The 22,607-nt window shown below is 42.1% G+C and overlaps 6 protein-coding genes across 7 annotated transcripts in view; 3 read left to right on the top strand and 3 right to left on the bottom strand.

Moving 5' to 3' along the window:
* Window positions 1-278: 278 nt before the first annotated feature.
* Window positions 279-5,079, bottom strand: LOC109485151 (selenocysteine lyase-like). Its single transcript, XM_019788587.1, has 13 exons — window positions 4,974-5,079; window positions 4,627-4,675; window positions 4,252-4,364; window positions 3,820-3,920; window positions 3,268-3,457; window positions 3,012-3,139; window positions 2,672-2,836; window positions 2,408-2,514; window positions 2,053-2,089; window positions 1,789-1,872; window positions 1,511-1,610; window positions 1,207-1,282; window positions 279-884 (listed from the first exon to the last, which is right to left on the bottom strand). The coding sequence occupies exons 2-13, from the start codon at window positions 4,659-4,661 to the stop codon at window positions 710-712; spliced, it is 1,311 nt and encodes a 436-aa protein (XP_019644146.1). The 5' UTR covers window positions 4,662-4,675; window positions 4,974-5,079; the 3' UTR covers window positions 279-709.
* A 9-nt stretch (window positions 5,080-5,088) lies between these two features.
* On the top strand, window positions 5,089-8,598 carry LOC109485399 (40S ribosomal protein S2). 2 transcript variants are annotated; one of them, XM_019788987.1, is made up of 7 exons: window positions 5,089-5,138; window positions 5,387-5,535; window positions 5,968-6,057; window positions 6,390-6,497; window positions 6,831-7,004; window positions 8,032-8,191; window positions 8,366-8,598. In XM_019788987.1, the coding sequence occupies exons 2-7, from the start codon at window positions 5,404-5,406 to the stop codon at window positions 8,521-8,523; spliced, it is 822 nt and encodes a 273-aa protein (XP_019644546.1). In that variant the 5' UTR covers window positions 5,089-5,138; window positions 5,387-5,403; the 3' UTR covers window positions 8,524-8,598. The 2 variants fall into 2 exon arrangements, with proteins under 2 accessions (XP_019644546.1, XP_019644557.1); XM_019788998.1 differs by lacking the exon at window positions 5,089-5,138 and adding an exon at window positions 5,139-5,156.
* A 1,487-nt stretch (window positions 8,599-10,085) lies between these two features.
* LOC109486038 (histone H2B.1-like) lies at window positions 10,086-13,400 on the bottom strand. Its single transcript, XM_019789734.1, has 2 exons — window positions 12,832-13,400; window positions 10,086-10,407 (listed from the first exon to the last, which is right to left on the bottom strand). The coding sequence occupies exons 1-2, from the start codon at window positions 13,341-13,343 to the stop codon at window positions 10,128-10,130; spliced, it is 792 nt and encodes a 263-aa protein (XP_019645293.1). The 5' UTR covers window positions 13,344-13,400; the 3' UTR covers window positions 10,086-10,127.
* On the top strand, window positions 10,750-11,171 carry LOC109485582 (histone H2A-like). The gene has a single exon (XM_019789269.1). The coding sequence runs from the start codon at window positions 10,779-10,781 to the stop codon at window positions 11,154-11,156; it is 378 nt and encodes a 125-aa protein (XP_019644828.1). The 5' UTR covers window positions 10,750-10,778; the 3' UTR covers window positions 11,157-11,171.
* On the bottom strand, window positions 11,723-12,112 carry LOC109485837 (histone H4). The gene has a single exon (XM_019789512.1). It carries the CDS (start codon window positions 12,088-12,090, stop codon window positions 11,779-11,781), a length of 312 nt encoding a protein of 103 aa, XP_019645071.1. The 5' UTR covers window positions 12,091-12,112; the 3' UTR covers window positions 11,723-11,778.
* A 173-nt stretch (window positions 13,401-13,573) lies between the features above and the next one.
* LOC109485918 (probable ATP-dependent RNA helicase DHX40) overlaps window positions 13,574-22,607 on the top strand; it is a 12,445-nt gene continuing 3,411 nt past the window's right edge. Inside the window, 18 exon segments of the mRNA XM_019789615.1 lie at window positions 13,574-14,231; window positions 14,663-14,808; window positions 14,992-15,111; window positions 15,354-15,587; window positions 15,872-15,973; window positions 15,975-16,058; window positions 16,060-16,072; window positions 16,229-16,328; window positions 16,653-16,742; window positions 16,957-17,028; window positions 17,337-17,447; window positions 17,674-17,754; window positions 18,019-18,176; window positions 18,419-18,533; window positions 18,884-18,992; window positions 19,413-19,507; window positions 19,739-19,811; window positions 21,412-21,498. Of these exon segments, the coding sequence (XP_019645174.1) occupies window positions 14,078-14,231; window positions 14,663-14,808; window positions 14,992-15,111; window positions 15,354-15,587; window positions 15,872-15,973; window positions 15,975-16,058; window positions 16,060-16,072; window positions 16,229-16,328; window positions 16,653-16,742; window positions 16,957-17,028; window positions 17,337-17,447; window positions 17,674-17,754; window positions 18,019-18,176; window positions 18,419-18,533; window positions 18,884-18,992; window positions 19,413-19,507; window positions 19,739-19,811; window positions 21,412-21,498 (1,944 nt within the window). The 5' untranslated portion in view covers window positions 13,574-14,077.

Here is a 22,607-nt window from a genome sequence, read left to right as displayed (position 1 = left end):
AATGAGTCTGGAAAGTAGCCTGCCAGTGTTCAGTTTTGTATTTCTTCCTACTCCCATTTTTCGACATATCAAAATCACAAGGGCAATAGGTGTTTGCCTTATGGTGTATGCACAATCCTTCATAAAAGGCTATCTATTTCATTTACTTATTGTTTATGTATGTGCAGTGGGGCCTCCTAGCTGTTGAAGTAATAATTGCAGTATGCTTAAATAACCAGCAACAATGACATAGACCATCCAAAATTAAAGATACATGTATTTGTGTACACTAGTAATGCAAATTTTATTGCACATTTACCACAGAAATGAAATGCAACCTACTACTACAAATTGTCAGATCAAACATTTTAAGAACAATTGTTGCAATATCATGTTGTATTCCCTTTCTAGGCTAGTCCACTGGCAGTGGTGTCTGTTTAACTCTCATACTCTTTCCCAAATGCTGAGTGCTAAGCACATAATTCATACTGTACCATTTTTAAAGTTTCTGGTGTGACTTTGCCAGGGATTGAACTTACGACCTATGGAGTGCAAGGTGAAAAGTCTACCCACTTGGCCATTGCACCGGTCTTAATTAAAAACAATATTATTAGGCTGAGGCAAATGATCTTACAAGCCAGCTAACTCTGTTTCCCATCATTGACAGGAGCACAGTCTGTATATTTATAACTTAAGTCTCTGTGAGCATGTAGATACACCAGCGAACCAATCAGCACGAGTTCTGAGTTGACTGTTCCTCTGCTGTGATGGCGGTGACTGCCTCCTGTAGGTCCTGTATGATCAGGTCTATGTCGTCTGTGGTGGTGTGCCTGCCCACACTGAGCCGCAGGGCATTCCCAGCAACCTCACAGGGAATCCCGATGGCCAGCAGGATGTGGGAAGGTCTGTCAGGAAGAAGCACAGTCTGTATGAGCAAACTGCCACAGATAGGAAAACACCTCAGTCTGTTTTCTCAGTAATATCCTATTTGTAAGAACAACATCCCCCAACAACTTCCCCTTTAGAACCAATTAAGACTAATGCACAACATTTTGAATACTAGTATTAACAATAACTTCTTAGCCTTCTTCCTGCTGCTATCCACATATTCATAACCAGCAGAGAATTTGAACCACTACTTCAGGGTGCTAAAGGTAAACTGTAAGAATCAAGTGATTAAAAAATCCCATGGCTGCACAAGTACTTTTCCTTCTCTACTTTTCCCACCTGTTGATGTTGTGTGAGTGACAGGCAGACCCCACACTGGCCTGCAGATGTGGACACCTGGATAACACTCTCTGACCTGGCAGATAAAAACATGCATGGTCAAAAATTGTTGTTGGTGCTGATGTATGATATACTACACTTTTGTCAATGTTAGAGAGAGAGAGACGCTGGTCTTGCAGGGACTACTCTAGTGTCTGCCATGAGGGACAGGGTGTGTTGGAGTACCTTTATCAATTTATCAAGTGTACGTCACCAGATTAAATCCGGAGGCACGATGATGATGATGTATGATAAGACAGTTTACCTTGTAGTCCCCGCCCCAGGATGGACACATTACAGGTGTTGGGGATCCGCTCACTTCCTGTCAGCCTCCCGTTGAAGTGCACAGAGCTGCCAAACCTGTCCTGTCAACACAATATACACACCACAAGGTTCTTTGTCAAGATGCCACTACAAAATCACACACAAGGGGAATTCAACTCAGGTATTGTGATGAAGTTTACAAACTTCTGGAAAGGTTGGGAAACAATATTGCTTAAGAACAAATATTTGTTGTATTTGATCACAACTACATATTCTCACCTTAAGTTGCTGTTCCAGGTAGTCTCTCACCTCCCTCATGTGAGACTCATACTTCTCCAAGTTTTGATTTACAAGGGAAGCAGCCTTTGGGACAACAGGCAAAACATAAACTCAGAGAACATAATATCTGGTGACAAGACTATATTCTCAACTTTGAATTATAAATGAAGAAGCAAAAATGACACATGAGGTGGTGGACATTTCAAACTATCGCTATCCAAACTAAGGTAAATATTATTATTTCCATCAATGGACTGTACCTACCATCCCAAGCCCTGCTATCATACCAGTGTTCTCAGTGCTGGAAGTGTTCAGACAAGAGGTAAGGGTTAATTTGAAACATAATACAAACCTCTTGGACAGGTGGTCAGTGGTAACTTACTCTTCAATCTGGACAATTCTTTACCTTTATCCTGCTGGTGAAAAAGACAGTCTTATGAAATATAATATCTTATGTTTGTTTATTTTTTTTAACTACATGTAGATGTGTCAGGACTCAGAAGCTTGGTATGTTACTTGCAATGTTTAACATCGTGTAGCCTCTAAACAAAATCAAAATCACTATGACAGCAGAGACAGGGTCACATACATGTAGATTCAATAATGTTAGAATCCCTACCCTGGTCTGTAATTGTCCTCCTGTCCCCCTCCATACAACATGGGATACAGCGGAGTGTCTTGTCTCAGACCACGGATATACAGGGCACCAATCCTGGGACCATAGAACTGAACAAAAGAAGTAATCCTTTGAGTGAACAACTTGTCACTTCCCTCATAAAAAAACATACATAAATACATCATAATACAAAATTACAATGTTTTAAAATCCTGTAACAATCTCGTTTAATTCACTACCAAGAAAAAAAACCAAACAGTAACCCACCTTGTGGCCCACCACAGTCAGATAATCCACCCCTAACTCCTCTACATCCACAGGAACTTTCCCAATGGTCTGGGCAGCATCTGTGTGCAGCAGGATCCTGGGCTGAGGGGCACTTCTGTTCTCACTGTTCACAGACCTCACAGCTCTCATTATGTCTGCTATGGGCTGATGTACCACACAAAAATCATATTCAGCATTGCTTTGTCTGTGGGTACTATTAATTCAGAAACACAACATATGAGTGAGTTTTCTACTGTACTCAAGTCAACTACATGCACTAGTATATAACCAATACTACCAGTCATGCCAATTGATCTTAACAATAATAGATTATCCCTACCATGATGATGCCAGTCTCATTGTTGGCCATCATGATTGTGACCAGGCAGGTGGAGGGACGAACTGCGGCCAGAATGTCCTGGACCTCCACTCGGCCGGTCAGCTTGGAGGCCGGCACAAAGGTCACATCTGCCAGGAAATAACAATTTCCAGTTTTACTGACACAAACTTCAGTACAGTGCAGTATCAATGGAAGAAGTATGTATAGTATATTTGGATAACTGCCTGATGATATGACTGTTCTAAACAGACCTTACCTATCCTTCCCTCCTTTTGAAAAGCCTCCAGTGGTAGCCTGACAGAGTCGTGTTCTATGTTAGTTGTGATGATGTGAGGTTTGACACTCCTGTGTTGTGTTGGACCATTCTCTGTGTCTCCTCCTCCCTGGGCCTCAGGAAAACTGTTCCAGAAGTGCCTCATGGCAGTGAGGATCACCATGTTGTTGGCCTGAAGTATTACAGGAAAAATCAGCCGTTGTTGTTGTGACAATAGAATAGCTTTATACTCAATTTATAATAACATAGCTCTTTAATGTTTACTTCTATTATGATCACACAAATTACTAGACAACAGAAAGAGAGAAAGATCTCTTCAAAAGTGCAACTCAGTACCTGCAGGAAAATGTTAAGAGTTGTACACCTGATAATGCATGACATCAATGCTTCTGCTAACATCAAACATGTGTATTGGCTGAAGCCTACATGTATTTGAGGACAATTGAGGTAAGCGAATGTTTGTTGCAGGTTTGTTGATTGTTTTATTGTTGTTATTGTTTGCAATATGGAAATAATGGTATAGTGATAGCTTACCTCAGTACCACCTGAGGTGAAAATGACGTCTTCCTTTTTCCCACCGACCATCTTGGCGATGTTGGTTCTGGCAGTGTCAATGGCAGCCTTGGCCTTCTTCCCTATTAATTGTGATGAGAATAAAAGGAAGGATAATAACTAAAATAAGGTACTAACAGACACTTGAAATGTTCAAAACATCTCATAATTTGTTTGACTAGAAATAGCAACATAAATCTCCTGACATAATTGCTAGACAAAAAATGATATCGATGAGTTCAATATCATAAAGCCATGACAAAATAGACAATACACATGCATGCCAAGTACATGTTGTACTGTTGTGCATGTATTTCCATATAAAAGCAACTGAATCTGACCTGCTTAAATTGTCATAAATAGAATTGTGCCACTTCAAGCATTTCTGAAGCACAAACATGATAATAGTAGTACCTGCTTCATATGAGCTGCTGGGGTTTCCCCATGCTGTTTGCAGGGCAGTCTGGATGGCTGTCAGAACCTCAGGCTCCAGTGGTGTGGTAGCATTATAGTCTAGATAGATAGTTCTGTAAGGAACAAGGGAAATATTTAGACTTAAATGCAGTTACACCGGGTTTTATAAAACACATTTTGTAAATTCAACCAAAAGCAAAAGCCACATCAATCAAGTGATTCCTTGTAAACTTACCTGAAGTGGTAGATAGATATGGAGTTCTATTACTGTTAATAGCCCTTCAGATGATAGATGCCACTAGGATGGCTGGACTCATCGATATCATATCATATATCTATTTCCCTAAGTTAATAAATTTTGGATGTGCATCTCACCTTTGTGACTTTGCCCTTGGTCTGCTCAAATCCATGATGATTTTCAGTTCTGTTGGGGAATGATACTTTTTATGCAAAAATTAATAAGTTTTTTATGCAAAAAATTTACTTTATGTAGAATTTGTTTAACTAAGTTCAATTAGCAGAATGAAAATATCTTCTGAGGTTTCTTTGAACTGATATCTCTGACCATCTGTAACGTTTTAACTTCTATATTCTGAGGATAATACAGTTGTGTGCACCTGACATCACCTGCACCATGCTATTCAATAACCGGCCCGTTATCTGTGAAAGAGAAGTGGCGAGATATTGTCAGGAAGTGTTATAAGTCCTTTACATTTACTTACCGATCTGGGAACAAATGATATGCCTGAAATGCCACAAAAGATCAAATTGTGCATGAAAACAAACTTATCCGGTTCTCATATCCTTCTCTTTGCTCAATATTGCTGGGATGACCCCTGACCTATCGATTCTGCGCAGTACGTGCTCTCTGCCTTCTTTTTCGCAGGGTGAGTAGCATGGCGGACGTGCGCAATTTTTGTTCCAAAGACTTGACTAGAATCCGCCTCAGAATCCGTTGTTGCTAGCCATCTTCCTCTTAAAACAGCATCGAAACATTGTATAGATATTGTAAAACCATGGCGTATGGAAATTTTTAAGCGTGGTACCTTTCTTAATTGTAAATTTCATGATTTTAGAATGGCCACAGACGTTTCCTTGCTCCATCAGTAACCATGCTTTCCTCTTCCCCTCCCAGATCTGTAACACCTACCAATGGCGGACGCACCTCCAGCCGGTAGGGGAGGTTTTCGTGGCGGGTTCGGGGATCGCGGCCGTGGCCGTGGACGGGGCCGTGGTCGCGGCAGGGGCCGTGGACGGGGCCGCGGAGGCAAGGAGGAGAAGGAGGTTCGTAGTGGCAAGTCAGAGCAAATATCTGCCCCCCTCCCCATCTTTTTTTCTGTACAACTTAGTACTTATTCATGAACATTATGTTGTTGAAATTTAGTAATAAATTAGGATATTTTAGTCGCAATTTGGTTTGAGGTTAGAGTCACCACTTCTGTTCCGTCCGGCGTCGTGTGTGCTATCATCCTCATAGACAAACTTCTGACATAATTTATGCACTGGGACTGCTCCATGCAGTTCTAGACACTGATGTCAGAGACATGTAAACTCGTATCATAGAACGTAAACGTTAACTTTCTACTTAACCATGATGAAAAAGAGTAGATACTAGATTAAACATATGGTCATAAAAGACACCCTGTTGATGTAACAGTTACTCTTGAATCTTGATAAATCATCATGATCAGTAAATATTGTCATTTTTTTTTTCAGTGGATGCCAATGACCAAGCTTGGTCGTCTTGTGAAAGACCTGAAGATCAAGTCCCTGGAGGATATCTACCTTTTCTCACTTCCCATCAAGGTATCATTTCTTACTGTTTTTTTTTTTAATTTTTTATTGCTGCTGTTCCAATGGTACACTATGGCTGGTCAAAAGACAAGAGGAAATATATATTATATTTTTGAGGTTAGAGTCACCACTTCTGTTCCATCCGGCGTTGTGTGTGCTATCAGCCTCATAGACAAACCTCTGACATTATGCACTGGGAGCCGATCACCATGCTATCCAGACACTGATGTCAGAGACACTTTGTAGTACAGTACAATACATCCAAACTGATATATACATATAATGATACACTGAATGTCTTGTCTGCTAATTTTGTCTGAATATTTTGTCTTTTGCTATTCTAGGAGTTTGAGATCATTGACTTTTTCCTGGGCTCAGCACTGAAGGATGAAGTGTTGAAGATCATGCCTGTTCAGAAGCAGACCCGTGCTGGTCAGCGCACCAGGTTCAAGGTATACTATTACATGTACTACCCTTTCTTAGCCATTTACTTTTTACAATATGTTTAAAACTGTATTTAGTAAATAGTTATTGAAGATATTGACAATTGGGAGATACCAATGATGAACTCTTGCACCACTATCGGAACAGCATATATTGTGTTGGTTGTTGACACATGCCAGAGTACTGATGGTAAACCCATAATACCCATTACCCAGTAATACTAACAGTTACACGTAAGATAGTGTGGGTCATTCTTTTTCCAGTTGACATGCTATTGTAGTGGAATGTTGAAGACACATAGAACTTGTTTGTAACAACTTTTTTCTACATGTTTTAAACAGGCTTTTGTGGCGATTGGTGACTCCAATGGCCACATTGGGCTGGGTGTGAAGTGCTCCAAGGAAGTGGCGACAGCCATCCGTGGTGCCATCATCCTGGCCAAGCTGTCCATCGTACCTGTCAGGCGAGGCTACTGGGGTAACAAGATCGGCAAGCCCCATACTGTGCCTTGCAAGGTCAGTAGAATAATAGCTAATAATACGTAAAGTGTACAATTTGTTACCTCCGGGGAAGGAGATATCCTTCCGCGAGGAGGTTTTACTATGGTTCGAAACATTTCTGTCAGCAGCTGTTTCTCGCGATCGGCTGGACGGATTGGTCTGTTGTTCGGTATACGTATTGCTATGATGATGCAGAACGTTTTTGTTTAATTGTATATGTGTTTATGGGCGTCGAAATATAAGGTTTTTAAGTGCTCCGAACACCCCCGCCATGCTGAAAATGGAATTTACCATGTTGTTAAGGAATGGGGAGGTTGCAGTTTTGGGTCTTAGCATTTAAAAGGGGTCAAACAGAGGGGTGTCTGCTTCCGATATGTATTTTGAAATATTATCGCAGTTGTATCTCGCGTTGGGGTAGACTGGACTCGGTGTGTGTTCTGCTAATGGGCTGTAGATGGTGCAGGTTTTTTTGTTTTTATTGTATATGTGTTTTGGGGCGTAAAAATCTGAAAATGGTCGCGCGTGGCGCTGGGCTGGCTGCCAGCGCAACTTCCGGGTGGGCCAATGGGTCAGGGGTCAACGCCCTCTTGCGCAATCTTGGATGTTTTCGGCGTATATTACGACTTCTTAACTTACAAATACCGTGGTATACTGTCTCAGACGTTCTCGACATGCATTTTTACCGTGGGTACATGGTATGGGCTGCAGATGAAAATGTTGACCAGTCCTGTATTAACACAACCAGGAACGCTAAATCTAACACATAAAATTCAACACCATCAACTATACAGAACAAACAACATGGAAAAATATACAATAAAAAGCCCGGAGGTATAAAATCTCAGATTTTACTTGTTGCTTTTAAAAGTGCAATTAATAGTACAGTATTTAGAGTGGACAATTTTTTGAGGGAAAATGCTTGAAAGCCTTGAACGCTAATGAAGTATTCTTTCCTAAAGGAAGATGACAACATAGTGAAGAGTAGTACCCTTGCTTGCCATGGTTCACAGAATTATTTTTTCCTGTGCCCTTGTGTTCTCAGGTGACAGGGAAGTGTGGCAGTGTTCTGGTGCGTCTGATTCCCGCGCCCCGTGGTACTGGCATCGTGAGCGCTCCCGTTCCAAAGAAGCTGCTGCAAATGGCGGGTATTGATGATTGCTACACCTCTGCGACAGGGTCTACCCGCACACTGGGCAACTTTGGTAAGTGTCGAGAAGACATTCTAATATCCCCATTCAAATATCATTGTCATATGCACTTATTGGTTAGACTGTAACTTGTATTCGAATGTCTGAGGGAAAAAAATTACCACCTAGATTTATTACCAACCATTGTATAAAGGTGAAAATAATAGTCTAATGTTTTTTCTTTTCTAGCTAAGGCAACCTTTGCTGCCATTGCCAACACCTACACCTACCTGACCCCTGACTTGTGGAAGGATACTGTCCTGACCAAACCTCCATACCAGGAGTACACAGACTACCTGGCCAAGGCTCACACCAGGGCAACACCACCTGCACCAAAGTCATACTAGCTAGACAACCATGGCTAACAGGCTACAGTACAGTATGCTGTATGGCCTAAACCAATAAAGAGTCATGAGACTGAATCTGTGTGTTGGTGTGTTTGTTCTCCTGAAGAAAACAATCCTACAGACTACATATCATGCATTTGAACAACTGATACCTTAAATAATTTCTATGTTTCAGGGGTGCTAAAGAATTTATCAGAATTTTATGGAATTCATACGATCTTACTTGGAAAATATGAAGTTTACGGAATACACATAATCCGTTACTAGAAACATACGAAGTTTACGGAATACATACGATCCATTACGCGGAAACATATGATCCTTACTACTAAATTTGGGGTCATTTGGTGACTTGCTGCTGTGATCACTGGTTCCACCGTTTCCCAGCATCGCCCTGCTATTTGGTTTATACAGGCTACTATGTCGTGAAAGAAGCCCGCATAAGTGCAGTTTGGGGGTTAGCAGGGCATGATAAGCCCTTAAAATTCTTTGAAACCAAGACATTGTAGGGAGAACAGCGCTATAATAGTCCGCCATCTTGAATTTGCTGCCGATGTCGTGTGATCGTGGTGCAAGCCACCAAATTAGTAAGGATCGTATGTATTCCATAAAATTCGTATGTTTCTTAGTATGGATCGTATGTATTCCGTAAAATTCGTTTGTTTGAACCCTGTGTTTGAAGGCATCCAGTGCAGTTTTTAGGGCTTGGAAACCCTATTTTTCAAAGCCAATATTCTAGTCACTTTTCCACATACTCAGTTGAAACAACACTATCCCAGTGTATATATTGACCCTCGTGGAGCAAAAATTCTAATGGAAAATGGTTACTAGAAGGGCCCTGGGCTGATTTTTAGGGTACCGCCCAGAAAATAAAGGACTCATCTTGGCGCTTGTTTCTGCAGTTTTAAATGCCCAAAGAATGAAATGCTGATTTCAATGTGGTAATGCAAAGCAGTCGTTTTCTTAATAATGTCCTTGGGTTACCACATATTAAAGCTACTGCAATTTTCTGATTTGAAAAAAAAAACGCATCTAAGACCGTCATATACCGTCATTCAGGATATGACACAACCCCTGCCCCAAATGTTCATATCGGTACCAATTCAACAGGCAATCTTCGCCTTCCTCAACTATTCGAATACTCGCTTACGGCTTCCCCTCTGGTCTCTCAGTCACTGACGAAAGCTAGTGGATACTAGCTGAAACGTCTGACGTTTTCAAAATCATATCCAGTTGCTTGAGTAACTGTTTTTTGGCATATCGTATTACCTGGATGTCTAACCTTCATCGACGCTTACGGCTTACTCTGTTGCGGACCTCGACGGAGTACGCATCTGTCAACATGGATTAGTACAGACCGGATTTGACTAATGTTTGACGAATCGTTGTTGGTTCGCTCTACTACATCCTATATGGCTGGAAATAAACGGTCTGACCATGTTGGAGCCACACTGAGCCGACGGTCTCGAACATCATTCTTTAGCCTACGATCATTACTTGATTTATTACATTTAATTAAATTAATAGTGACTGATACACTTCTTTAAGAAGATGTGGATGGCCCTAAAAAGGGCCGGGGTATACTGGTCGGGCGGTCAGGCAATTTACTTGGAGCTGGTGTACTTGGTGACGGCCTTGGTGCCCTCGCTGACGGCGTGCTTGGCCAGCTCGCCAGGCAGCAGCAGACGCACGGCGGTCTGGATCTCCCGGCTGCTGATGGTGGAGCGCTTGTTGTAGTGAGCCAGGCGGGAAGCCTCGCCAGCGATACGCTCGAAGATGTCGTTGACGAAGGAGTTCATGATGCCCATGGCCTTGCTGGAGACACCGGTGTCGGGGTGCACCTGCTTGAGCACCTTGTAGATGTAGACACCGAATGTTTCCCTCCTTCTCCTCCTCCTCTTGCCTTTGGCTCCGGCGGGCCTGGCCTTACCAGCCTTCTTACCAGCTTTTCCACTTTTTGGCGGCATTGTTCTCTCGTTTCAGGAAATGGTAAGGGGCGACAGCGTTCTGTATAAATATATAAGTCGATTTATGTAAATTTTTGGATCCTGTGTTTTGTTGCGGACGTGGTAGGAAGCAAGTAGTATTCCTATCAACATGCAATGCCCGTAGGGTATGGAGTCCACCTATTGGTTGATGAATATCCGAAATTGCCTTTCTATTGGATGGGAGAAAATCCACTCGCTTGGTATATAAGTGTTTGGGTGTTTCAAGCTATCATACGTCTTGTTCAACTGCAAAGAGAGCCAAGAATCATGTCTGGACGTGGTAAAGGAGGCAAGGCCCGTGCAAAGGCTAAGAGCCGATCATCCCGTGCAGGGCTTCAGTTCCCTGTCGGCCGTGTGCACCGTTTCCTGCGCAAGGGCAACTATGCCGAGCGTGTCGGTGCCGGCGCCCCGGTCTACCTGGCCGCCGTGCTCGAGTACCTGACCGCTGAGATCCTCGAGTTGGCCGGCAACGCTGCCCGTGACAACAAGAAGACCAGGATCATCCCCCGTCACCTTCAGCTGGCCGTCCGTAACGACGAGGAGTTGAACAAGCTCCTGTCCGGCGTGACCATCGCCCAGGGAGGTGTCCTGCCTAACATCCACGCCGTGCTCCTGCCCAAGAAGACCGCCAGCAAATCTGCCTAGATTTGTCAACGGATCCTCAGAAACCCCGGCCCTTTTCAGGGCCACCCACATATCAAAGAGAGCTGTATTGTGCCACACACTCATTCACACTTGCAATTGAGAGGTTTTGGGTATAGAGCGACATGCATCAAGCCGATCAAGCTAAAATTGAGAAACAAATACAAAACTAATGTATTACCGCTATTACAAATACTACATATTACAGCAATTAAATGTAAGTTGGTTGAACTTGATACCATTATTTATATTGATCATATCAAGGAAGTTGAATACTTGATTTTGCCCCTAAGCTTGCTCGTATTAATGGGACCTTGCTCGTTTCAGAGCAATTCGTTATCAACGGCCACAACGCTCGACTAAATTTGACCAGACACTAACGCAGGCTGACCAATTTGATACTAGCAGCCCATTGCATTGTCGGTTTGTTACGAGGTAATTACATAGTGTTGGTTACAACTTGGCTACGGGAGGACAATCACGTGGAAACTACGTACGAACATTTTACCTAGATTCTTTGCTCAGAAAGTGCACAATACCATTACGATGTGTACAACACAGTTCTTTAGTAGGATGTGGGTGGCCCTGAAAAGGGCCGGGGGTCGTTTATCCAGGTTGGGTCAGTCTAGCCGCCGAAGCCGTAGAGAGTGCGGCCCTGGCGCTTCAGAGCGTAGACAACGTCCATGGCGGTGACGGTCTTGCGCTTGGCGTGCTCGGTGTAGGTGACGGCATCACGGATGACGTTCTCCAGGAATACCTTGAGGACACCACGGGTCTCCTCGTATATGAGACCGGAGATACGCTTGACACCACCACGGCGGGCCAGACGACGGATAGCGGGCTTGGTGATGCCCTGGATGTTATCACGCAACACCTTACGGTGACGCTTCGCGCCTCCCTTTCCAAGACCCTTGCCTCCTTTGCCACGTCCAGACATGATGAAGATTCAGTGCTGAATTGACGGGAGCAGTGTTGCCTCAGTATATTTACTGCTCATGCGGACCTCGGAGAAGTTGAAGCGATATCCTGTAACCAATCAGAGGCTACCCTCTCCCAATGGCCAATTATGGGATGTGCTTTGAGAGGCTCGAGGACAAAGGGCGTTTCTAATAATCTTCAAGCAGATGTTGGGATGGGAAATCTCGTACGGATGGTTGTTTGTTAGCGCAAGAACATTACACAGATAATGTCCTTGGTTCGCGTTATCAATCGTAATTTTTGCTTGGAGATTAGAATTATGTTGCAAAGCATTAGTCAAACAGCAAAGATTTCAATACTATTGAGTTTGAGTGAAATTATACAACCTCCTTGGTTGTATACGTTTGGTATTCCACTACTGATGAAGTCCGGTCGCGGGCAAGACGTCATATACTTGTCAAAGCTAATGGTAGTAGCATTTGAGGACAGTTACCCTTATTGCTTCTTTATTTTATTATTAGAAAATGCCAAGAGGTCCAGAGTTATTAGACCCCTGCCATGTCACCAACCATACACGACTTTCCTCACTTCGCTGAAAATGAGTATGCCAAAATGATCATTATCATGGGAATTAAAAGAATATTTAATAATATTTAATCACTACACTTGCAACAATAAAATGCGATGCAGTATAGCTCTTTTTGGAGGAGATGGGTGGCCCTGAAAAGGGCCGGTGATTCGATATGGGGAGATGATTTACTTCTTCTTGGGCTTTGCTGCTTTCTTGGCGGGTTTGGCCTTCTTGGCCGCTGGCTTCTTCGCCTTCTTGGCAGCTGGTTTCTTTGCCTTCTTGGCTGCTGGCTTCTTTGCCTTCTTCGGTGACTTCGTCTTCTTTGCTGGTTTCTTCGCGGCCTTCTTCGGGGACTTCTTCACCTTCTTTACCTTGGGCTTCTTGGCCGCTGGCTTCTTGGCCTTGGGTTTCTTCACTGCAGCCTTCTTGGCAGCAGCGTTGAGCTTGAAGGACCCGGAGGCGCCCTTACCCTTGGTCTGGATGAGGGTTCCCTTCTCGACCAGTGTCTTCACGGCACGCCTGAGGACAAAGGCCTTCTTCTCCACGTCAAACTTGTAGTTAGCTGCACAAAACTTCTTGATGGCGGCCAGGGATGAACCATTGCGCTCTTTCAAGGTAGTGATGGCTGTGGTAACCATCACACTTGAGGCAGGATGGGCGGCAGGAGCCTTCTTCGTGGCTTTCTTCGGAGACGCTGACATGATTTCGGAAACGACACTGTCTCACACACAGATGTAGAGCAAGAATGTATGAATGAGGGTCAGTGTTGATGCGTTGTGTATATAGTTCAATTGCGGACGTCGTAGAGAGCACACGCTCGATGCTTCTCTGGGTGGAGTAAAAATGGCTGCCGGGGCAGAAGTTGTGCTTCCACGTCAAGTTTAAAGCTTTATTTCAGCCCAACCGTTGTTACCAAAGTCACTTGATGTTGCGTGTATTATAGCCCGTATCATTGGCAACTACCCCAGCTTGATTGTAACTTTGACATATTGTTTGATAAAAGAAAATTTGTATGACACTGAGAAAACTCTAAACTGACATAAGATAGTAGGTAGTAAATGTTGAATTATATTATTTTTCGAGGAATTTCCCAATATATTATGTTATACACAGACACACAGAGATATTTTACATTATATATAGACGTGTCAATGTCAGATAATGAGTTTGTGACAAAACAATGACGTTACAAAAACAGGCCCTCGAACAGTTCCTTCGGCACACTTGCATATCGAAGTGCGATTATCTCAAGCCAACCCTGGACTTTTATCCTGCTCACAGGCAATGTATATTCTCACTGAGACGTTTCTGTGTGTATGTATGGTTGTACAGATATAGTTGTAGGTATAGTTTGGTCGCATGCTGTATTTTGGAAGAGATCTAGACAGGTTCTTGCGCAAGACTTCGGTAACCTTCACCCAGGATCAAAACAAAGATGGCGGAGAGAAAGTCGGGAGCATGGAGACTACCAATCCACGACTTTCAGGACGACATTGTCGCCAATGTACGTCGGTCTCAGGCACTTGTTGTTGTTGGGTATACTGGAAGTGGGAAGACCACACAGCTTCCTCAATTTCTGCACAAAGCAGGTAAGGTTGTTTGAAAACGCTACCAAACACCAGGCCATGGCCAGGCTATATGGGGAGGGGGGCGTTCATAGTACACTGACTGACAAACTTTACCTTCACAATGTTATGAACACTGGAAGACTCGCATCCATTTGTAGCATTGATGGTATTATGCACTTTTGAATTTCTTTTTGAAGTAAGTTATAGCAATTTTGCATCTTCTAGAGCTTTTGCAATATATAGGATTCTGAAGATGTTTCTTGTAGAGGTTCAGCCACATGATTTACTTGTGTTTTTACACCCTTCTGTTTTGTTAGGGATATTTGTAATTTTGTAATCCCTTTTTGTTTGTACTTGCAGTATCAGGTACATTTCCGGGCCTTGTCAAATTCGTCATAATTGTCTTTTTCATGTCTGTCAGAGCAGCCGATGTTTTACTGAATGTTTTTCAGGCTTTAGTAAGAATGGTTTGATCGGTGTGACTCAGCCCCGCAGAATGGCAGCCCTGTCTGTGGCAGCCAGGGTAGCTCAGGAGATGAAATGCACCCTGGGAAGGAAAGTGGGGTATCAAGTGAGGTTTGATGACTGCACATCACAGGTAAAGATTACAGCAGAATACTGCAATGTTGTAACTTATCATCAAATGCTACAATGAGTACTAGGAATGATTTATTTCACCCTTTAGACCAAGCCTTTGCCCTAGGAAGATGACATTGCCTGTCTTTATTGTAGAAAGTTCACTAGAATGCAATGTTCCTATCATTGTCTCTTGAACCTGTAGGAGACACAGATCAAGTACATGACTGATGGCTGCCTGCTGCGGGAGTTTCTAGATGACAGAGAGTTGAGCAGATACAGTGTCATCATTCTGGATGAAGCTCACGAAAGGAGCCTGGACACAGTAAGTATCAAATCCCAAGTAAGACAATAAGTCCTTTACCTACCATATACTAGTATGCTCATACACTTACCTTAGACCTTCATGATGTAAGGGAAGAAGTGACAGGAGATTGGTCTTCAAACTACAGTGTCTAAAGTACAAGCATATCTGACCCTCATAAGATGGGAAACGATAAACCTAATAGTGAGCAAGTGACTATGAGGTAGTGGAAATGTTTTAACATGTTCTTGCCATCTCCACAGGACATTTTGTTTGGCTTGATGAAGGAAAAGTTTCTGAGGGAGGAGGAGGACTCCAGTCGGAGACACCAGCTGAAGGTGGTGGTGATGTCAGCAACCCTGGACAGCAGCAAATTCTCCCAGTTCTTCAACAACTGTCCTGTGTTTGAGATTCCTGGGAAGCTGTTTCCTGTGAAGGATGTCTACTGTAACATGATCAAGCCTGAAGATGTTAAGAATCCTAGTTACTGTAGTCAGGTGAATTCTCTTGAATGAATATACAATACCTAAAATACATTCAATAACTGTAACTGAATAGCTTTGTCTGATGGATCATGATCACGGCAATAGAATATTAGTAGCCAACAGGAGATTTCCTGATGAAGAAAAGCAAAAAAGTAATCGAATCAGGTCAATCCAACAGTGCAGAGATACAGAGATTTGTAGCAAATTTTTTAAAGTCGCTTTGGAGTAATTTGATGTTTAAGATGTCATGGTTGGTGTTACAAATATGGTAACATCACTTTTTATAAAACCTTCAGGCAGTGCGAGTAGTGATGGACATCCACACTGACCAGCCACAGGGAGACATCCTTGTGTTCCTGACAGGTCAGGCAGAGATCGAGAAGACCTGTGATATCTTGTTACAAGAAGTCTGAGGAACTAGACTACAGGAAGACGTGCGTGACCCTCGATGTGACCTCACTGCTCATCCTGCCTGTGTACGGAGTCCATGCCTACTGGTAAGGACTTGTATTCAGAAACAGATCTATTTTGGACACTGGTTGTGCTAATTGCTTGGAATATGTTTAATGGTGCAACATATACTAGAACATTGAAACATGTGCATGACTTGTAATGAATCCCCTACAGGTTCAAAATTGTTATCATGTTTTCAGAACAACAACAGAGGATCTTTTCCCCTGCCGACTTGGGAGTTAGGAAATGTATTGTTGCTACGAACATAGCAGGAACATCGCTTACTATTGATGGCATTAGGTAAGTCTTACCATGTTTGCTAGAAGTTCCACTTTCATCCTTTCCTTATATAACGTTATGGGCTGTCAGTTGTGTTGCCTCAAATTATGCCCCCTGTGTATGTACCGGTAGTATTGGAGGTACATGTATAGCATTACATGTATGCAGCTTTTCTTTGATAATGTGACATGATGTTTGTTTGTGTACAGAGCATGTTCCATGTACTGTACATATGTTCCCTCTGTTGGAAAGATTATATGTCAGAGAACAGGACAGACAGCAGGAAAAGACAAGTCTTTCTTCTTCATATCCGCTTGTCATTTCTTTCTTTCCCCTCTCCTTCAGATATGTAGTGGACAGTGGTTTTGTAAAGCAGCTGTCATACAACCCCAGGACAGGGCGTGGACACTCTTCAGGTGGGTACCCACTATCCAGGTTAGTCCTACACGCATCTCTTATATTGTCACTTTTCTACAGTAGTATTCTCCAAGATTTTGGTTTCTTAGTACATCATTGCTTATTGCACATAATCTGAAAGTATTACGGGCATAACCTGAGAATATTGATTTTGCAAAGTTAGAAAATACTGTTTATGGTACATGTACATCCTAACTGTCTGTACAATGTTGTGTGATTGTACAACTGTAAGATCAGAAGCTATCCAGAGAGCAGGAAGAGCAGGTAGGACAGCACCTGGCAGGTGTTACAGACTATACAACAGGTAAGGTTAGACACCTGACAGGTGTACAGTAGGTAAGGGCCTGGTAAATGTTAAAGACTGTGCAACAAGGAAACAACTGTCTGTTTGATTTTCTAGTTTTCCTCCATATTGTAGCTACAGCTCAAACATCACAGACATAACATTTCAGTTCTTCATGATCAGTTTTAACAGATTAGATGTTGCAGTACTGGTATGGGCCACTAGGGTTCTCTTTTAGGCCATGGTTTGCTACTTTGGTAGTCAGGGCTCAGGAGTCTGAGGATGATGACTCAAGTATATACAGCCTGTGTTATTGTTCTCTCACACAGAGAATTTTATGATCAGTGCATGCCTGAGGACATGTTGCCAGAGATCCAGCGGACCAGCCTGACCAGTGTGGTGCTCAGTCTCAAGTCCATGGGTATTCACAATGTCCTCAGGTGGGCAGGGAAGTACTTATGTTAATAATTATATACTGTGTGATTACTGACTGTAATATGCTTGTAGGTTGCTTGTAACCATGGTGTGTGGGGGAAGCATGATTGTACTGGTGTATTGACTGTCCTTGACTCTAAAATGCTGTGGGAATGTAAGACTAGCTTCATGAGGTGAGGTAAGGGAGGAATAGCACATTATCTAATGTAGTACTCCATCTGTCTACTGCAGGTTTCACTACCTGGACCCGCCCGAGGAGCGCATGTTGTTAGAGGCCCTTAAACAACTCTTCTACTTTGATGCCATTGACAGGTGCATTGTTCAAATTTCTGCTTACCTTTACTTTTGTATATCACTACAATCAACACACGATCTGATCAGTATCTGTATCTGTATAGCCGGTATAACCGCCCTTTGCTTTGACATAACACACCAGAATCTACCTTGATGATGAAATTTTTGTAAGCTATTTGATTTCTTGGGTAAGGAAATTTCTAGTTCCAGGTCAGACCTTGTTGTATGTGGCTATCTGGATTTCCCCTCCCCCTGCTAACTTCACATGTTCCCTGTGAGCAGGTCTGGCCGTGTGACCCCCCTGGGGAGACTGCTGGTACAGTACCCCCTGCCCCCAGGCCTGGCCAGGACCGTCATCTCCTCCAGCTCCCTGGGCTGCCAGGACCTGCTGCTGCCCATCGCTGCCATGCTGTCTGTAGAAAATGTCTTCATCAGACCTGGTAAAGCCTCTTATAGTCTATTTATTCTTGCAATTGTACTGTGTTGATTTTTCAACAGGATAACTGAACAAGAATTAATATTACATTGTATGTTTATTTGTTTTTTGACACCATCCATGAAGATCAGAAATGTGAGAAAATTACACAAATATGTTGAAAAGTTGAAGTGAATTATAATCACACAAAGATTAGGGGCAAAATTGTTACAAAGTGCTCATTTAAAGTTGTTGCATCTATTACAGGTGAGGGGAAGAAGCAGGTCGAGGCTCAACAGAGTCACCAGCGGTTAGCTCACCTGGCCGGGGGGACTAATGACTTCACCACCCTGCTCACAGTCTTCCAGAAATGTAAAGAAAGGTAGGAAGACAAAGAACATAAACTTAAGGTTTGTTCTAGTTGAAAAGTCCTGGGTACCATCCTGTTTGTGTTACACTTGGGAGAGGGAGCAAGGGTAAACTACAAAGATGGTAGCCGGACATTATGTGTATCCTGTTGCAGTAATGATATCAGTCACTAGGAGTCTCTTTTGAACTACAGCATGTAAACTTGCTTGCCACTGCTACCAAGACACAATGTCTCCTTAGCAACTGCACTTTGTACGATTGACTTTTTATTGTCACGTCCAATTTATGCTGGATATTCTTGTATGTTGAATATTGGAAAAAAAATCTCTGATAGTCTATGTTTTCATCCATGCCCTTATGCAGTGACTCTCCGGCTCGATGGTGCAGAGAAAACTACATCCACTGGAGAGGGGTGAAGATGGCCCTGAGCATACATCAGCAGCTACAGGGGATCCTAGACAAGCAAACTCAGGTTAGGCTAAGCCTGGTCCTCCCTGTGAAATGTACTGTCATAGAAAGTTAAGACTGTAAAAAATAGCCCACAAAGGATTGTGGGCTGTGCGAATATTTCGATTTTTTGTGCCAATTTTTTTCCATCATTCAGCCTTGTTAATCCCCACTTGAATGTGCAACACTTGTTTTTTCACCCAAACAAAAGAAATTTTTTTTCAATGAAAGAAAAACACCACCGGTATTAGGGTATTAGTGCTGTTCCAAAATGGATATACTGTAAACAGGGTCTAATACAATGTGCAAATGAATATACCGGTAGTAAGAGTCATCTTTTGTTATTACCATTCCAAGTCAATAATGCCAAAGTGTACTGGAGTTGATATCCTTACCGGTATCTTTATTCCCCTCCATGTATGTACTTGTTCATATATATGTCCAGACAGCAGACTTCCCCAGACAGAAGCTGGAAGGTTCTCCCAGTGAGCTGCTGAGAAGAGCCCTGTGTGACGGCTTCTTCAACCACATAGCCAGGAGGTAGGCCATGCCCTAAACCTTAGATGTTCAGAATATAGCTTTCGATTGCAAAACTTTCAAGAGGCATAGTTTTCAGCAAGGAGGCTCTATCATATGATAAAATCTTGGTTTCAGGGTAATGGATGAAATATCCAGCATTGATAGTTAATTAGAAAGAAAACATTGAAATAGAAATCATTGATACTTCAAAATAAGTCTGTTAGAACTTTAGCATTCTTTTTTTTCTCTCAGATCTGCTACTGGCCGCAGCTTCCGAACCATGGATGGCCACGCCTCCACTGTGTTCATCCACCCTTCCTCAGTGGTGAGTGCCAGTAAGATTGTAACCCAGTGCATTTAAATTTCTGCTGTTCTGCTGCATTTCATTTGTAACAGTCACATCACAAGGTAATGCCTCTTCATGTGTACCCATAATAATGCACTAGCATTAGAATCATGATGTGAAAACATGTTCTAAACTGAACCATGCAATCTTCTATGTGTCTACACTATCCCAATACAAGAACATTATTTTGCAGTTTGAAGCCTAAGCTCATGACACGAAAAACAAAGTCCCACTTCTGTGTTGACAGTTTGAGTGTGTGAAATTTACAAACATGAAGCGGAAATTCCTAACAAGTACAGAATTCCTTCTCAGAATCAATTTTGGTGATGTTTTGAAGACAGGAAGCTCCTCAACTAAACTAGAATGCATGTTTGCAAGGAAGTTTTGATTTAAAGCTGTTTTGATTCTTGCCTAGGGCCTGTTCATGATAAAATATAATTTCAAGGCCATACGTAGAAATGAAAGAAATAGTCTTACAAGTCTGGAGAAGGTTGTGTAGTTTGTTACTGCATTATTGTCTAGAAACAAAGATTTCATTCATCATTCTGAGGGAAAACATGGCCTACATAACTCAGTAGTTCTAATTTGACAGCCAAGGACAAGAGATAACCTTTGGTTACAAAGGTCAAGATATGTCAATCAAAGTCATTCCAGAAGACTGTTTAAATGCCTGCTCTAGTTTGATAGGCATGTAGTGACACTGGAAAGACCTAAGGTTCTAATGAAAAAAAATTCTGAATGATAACGCTATATTTCAAGGTTTGTTTTTAAAGGAAGTTTTATGGACATGACATAATCACATTACTTTGATCATGTGATGCAAGATTCTTTTTAGTCATTTGACTGAGGAAGGGCCAATAGACAATCATAATTTGTTGTTTTTATAACATAAAGAACTCACTCATCACTCACTCAGATGAATTAGAATGTTTAGATGAGGAAAGATAGCTATATGTTTCATAACAATCTTGTACAGTTCAGACAGTTCAGTTGTTAGGTGTTGTTTGTACAAAGACCCATATACTAATATATTTTGAAATTTCTCAGATCATGTTTTGTAAATAGAAAGTAGCCTTGACTTACTTTATGATGCATTGGGATTTCCTCTAGATGTCAAGTTTTGTTTGGTCAACATCTTAATCTTAGACAAAAATCTCTTAATAAAGCAAAAGATCTATCAGTTTGTTTTCTGAAATGCAAAGAACATTTGACCAAGACAACAAAATGTGCCAGCTATGTGTAGGAATCAGTAGAATATTGTTTGCGTGTTGATTTATATGTTTAATATATATAGTTACAAATGGATCAAGGAATTTAGGAAAGTTGCAAATATCTAATTGTGGATGTAAATTCACATCCTTTCACCTCATCACCTATCTTGAGTATTAACTGATGAAGATATGATGTCATTATCTCATAGACAAGTAAAAATCATTCACATTTTTTTTTGTGCTTTTAGAATTTCTCTTACATATGTAGATTTATGTAACGTGACAATGTTATAGATTGTATGTAGACAGTTTTGCCTGTATGTACAGACTGAAGACTTCATGGCTGCTGTACATTTTGTATTTCCCAGCTGTTTGGAGAGGAAGCCCAGCTGGACTGGGTGATTTTCCATGAGGTGGTGTGGACATCCAAGGTGTACATGAGAACAGTCTGCCCGGTCAGTTGACTTGTGTCTTCAGCACTGTAGTATTGTGTAGGTGTGTAATTTTCCCATCCTATAGTATAGGCATCTTCTGTGGCACTCTGTGGAGAAGAGAACTGTACCATCTACATCAGCTTATCATTTAGATCATTGTATGCTTCATGTCAAATACTATTGTTTTATTAAAACAATCTTCACACAGGAAAACCAAAAAAAATTACACTTGTTCTGGGTGACAGATGGTATATCCATGTGTAGTACTGTTCATTAACACTATTGTTCACACTATATGGAAACAATATAACATTATATATACAGAAGTTGCTGCACATTTTGCAAAACTCTGCCAGTATAGCCTAAATCACAAGCAGATGTGCAGGCAGGGAAACAACTGCTTCTGATTAGCAGACTGCAAGGTCAAGATCACTGCTGAGGAAGGGTGGAACCTGAACGTATGTCACATTCCAAGTTCCACAATACCACATGGTGCCATTGTGCCATGATTGACAGCTAGTCTCACCCCACCCCAAATTTGGAACAGTCAGGTGGCAGTAAAGCTCATACTAGTTTTTATACAAGCCAGCAGGGGCTTGGTTTTTTTGTACATTCTGGAGTCATAGACATTTCCATCATGACATACATTTTTGTATTTTGAACAATGCTAATGTTTTCCTATTAACTAGAATTGAAGAGTCACATGCTACCTGCCAGGACCATTGATACAAGGGGATGACACAACTGACACATTTCCTTTTGGGTCCAGATAGAGGGGTGAGGTGTGCTCTGAACACCCCTCGAAAGAGTGAGAGTATTTTGTTGTGAGGTGCAGAAATTAAAAATGTTCCCAGGTCCACCCCCGCACTACAGTCCTTACAGTTTATCCCTTACCATCACATGTATATTGCAGCAGCTAGTTTGAATCAAACTTTACACAGCCATGCCATATATATAGCTGAAGATATGAGGCTGACCCAGAGGTGCAGTATGTGCCACTGTGTACATTTGTGATCTAAAGTTGTTCCTGTCAATCAGGAGGGGAGGCTCCTGTTACCCAGAGCCTGTCCTGATTATTTTGGACATGATATATGTGCCATCAGCTCTACTTGTGTCAGGGCTGGCACCAG

This window comes from Branchiostoma belcheri, unplaced genomic scaffold (genome assembly GCF_001625305.1).
Source record: "Branchiostoma belcheri isolate BF01 breed outbred unplaced genomic scaffold, Haploidv18h27 scaffold11, whole genome shotgun sequence".
Lineage (NCBI taxonomy): Eukaryota > Metazoa > Chordata > Leptocardii > Amphioxiformes > Branchiostomatidae > Branchiostoma > Branchiostoma belcheri.
Note: the sequence above shows the minus strand (reverse complement) of the source record. Positions and strands in the feature narration are given on the sequence as shown.

Excerpts from the sequence above, each read along its gene's own strand:
- LOC109485151 (XM_019788587.1), bottom strand. The coding sequence starts at position 4,661 with ATGGATTTGAGCAGACCAAGGGCAAAGTCACAAAG. Across the intron at positions 1,873-2,052 it reads TGATAGCAGGGCTTGGGATG|GCTGCTTCCCTTGTAAATCA; the intron begins GTAGGTACAGTC and ends GTTGTCCCAAAG. Across the intron at positions 1,611-1,788 it reads ACCTGGAACAGCAACTTAAG|GACAGGTTTGGCAGCTCTGT; the intron begins GTGAGAATATGT and ends TTGTGTTGACAG.
- LOC109485399 (XM_019788987.1), top strand. The coding sequence starts at position 5,404 with ATGGCGGACGCACCTCCAGCCGGTAGGGGAGGTTTTCGTGGCGGGTTC. Across the intron at positions 6,498-6,830 it reads GTCAGCGCACCAGGTTCAAG|GCTTTTGTGGCGATTGGTGA; the intron begins GTATACTATTAC and ends TGTTTTAAACAG. Across the intron at positions 7,005-8,031 it reads CCCATACTGTGCCTTGCAAG|GTGACAGGGAAGTGTGGCAG; the intron begins GTCAGTAGAATA and ends TTGTGTTCTCAG.
- LOC109485582 (XM_019789269.1), top strand. The coding sequence starts at position 10,779 with ATGTCTGGACGTGGTAAAGGAGGCAAGGCCCGTGCAAAGGCTAAGAGC.
- LOC109485837 (XM_019789512.1), bottom strand. The coding sequence starts at position 12,090 with ATGTCTGGACGTGGCAAAGGAGGCAAGGGTCTTGGAAAGGGAGGCGCG.
- LOC109486038 (XM_019789734.1), bottom strand. The coding sequence starts at position 13,343 with ATGTCAGCGTCTCCGAAGAAAGCCACGAAGAAGGCTCCTGCCGCCCAT. Across the intron at positions 10,408-12,831 it reads GCAGCAAAGCCCAAGAAGAA|GAGGGAAACATTCGGTGTCT; the intron begins GTAAATCATCTC and ends GAGGAGGAGAAG.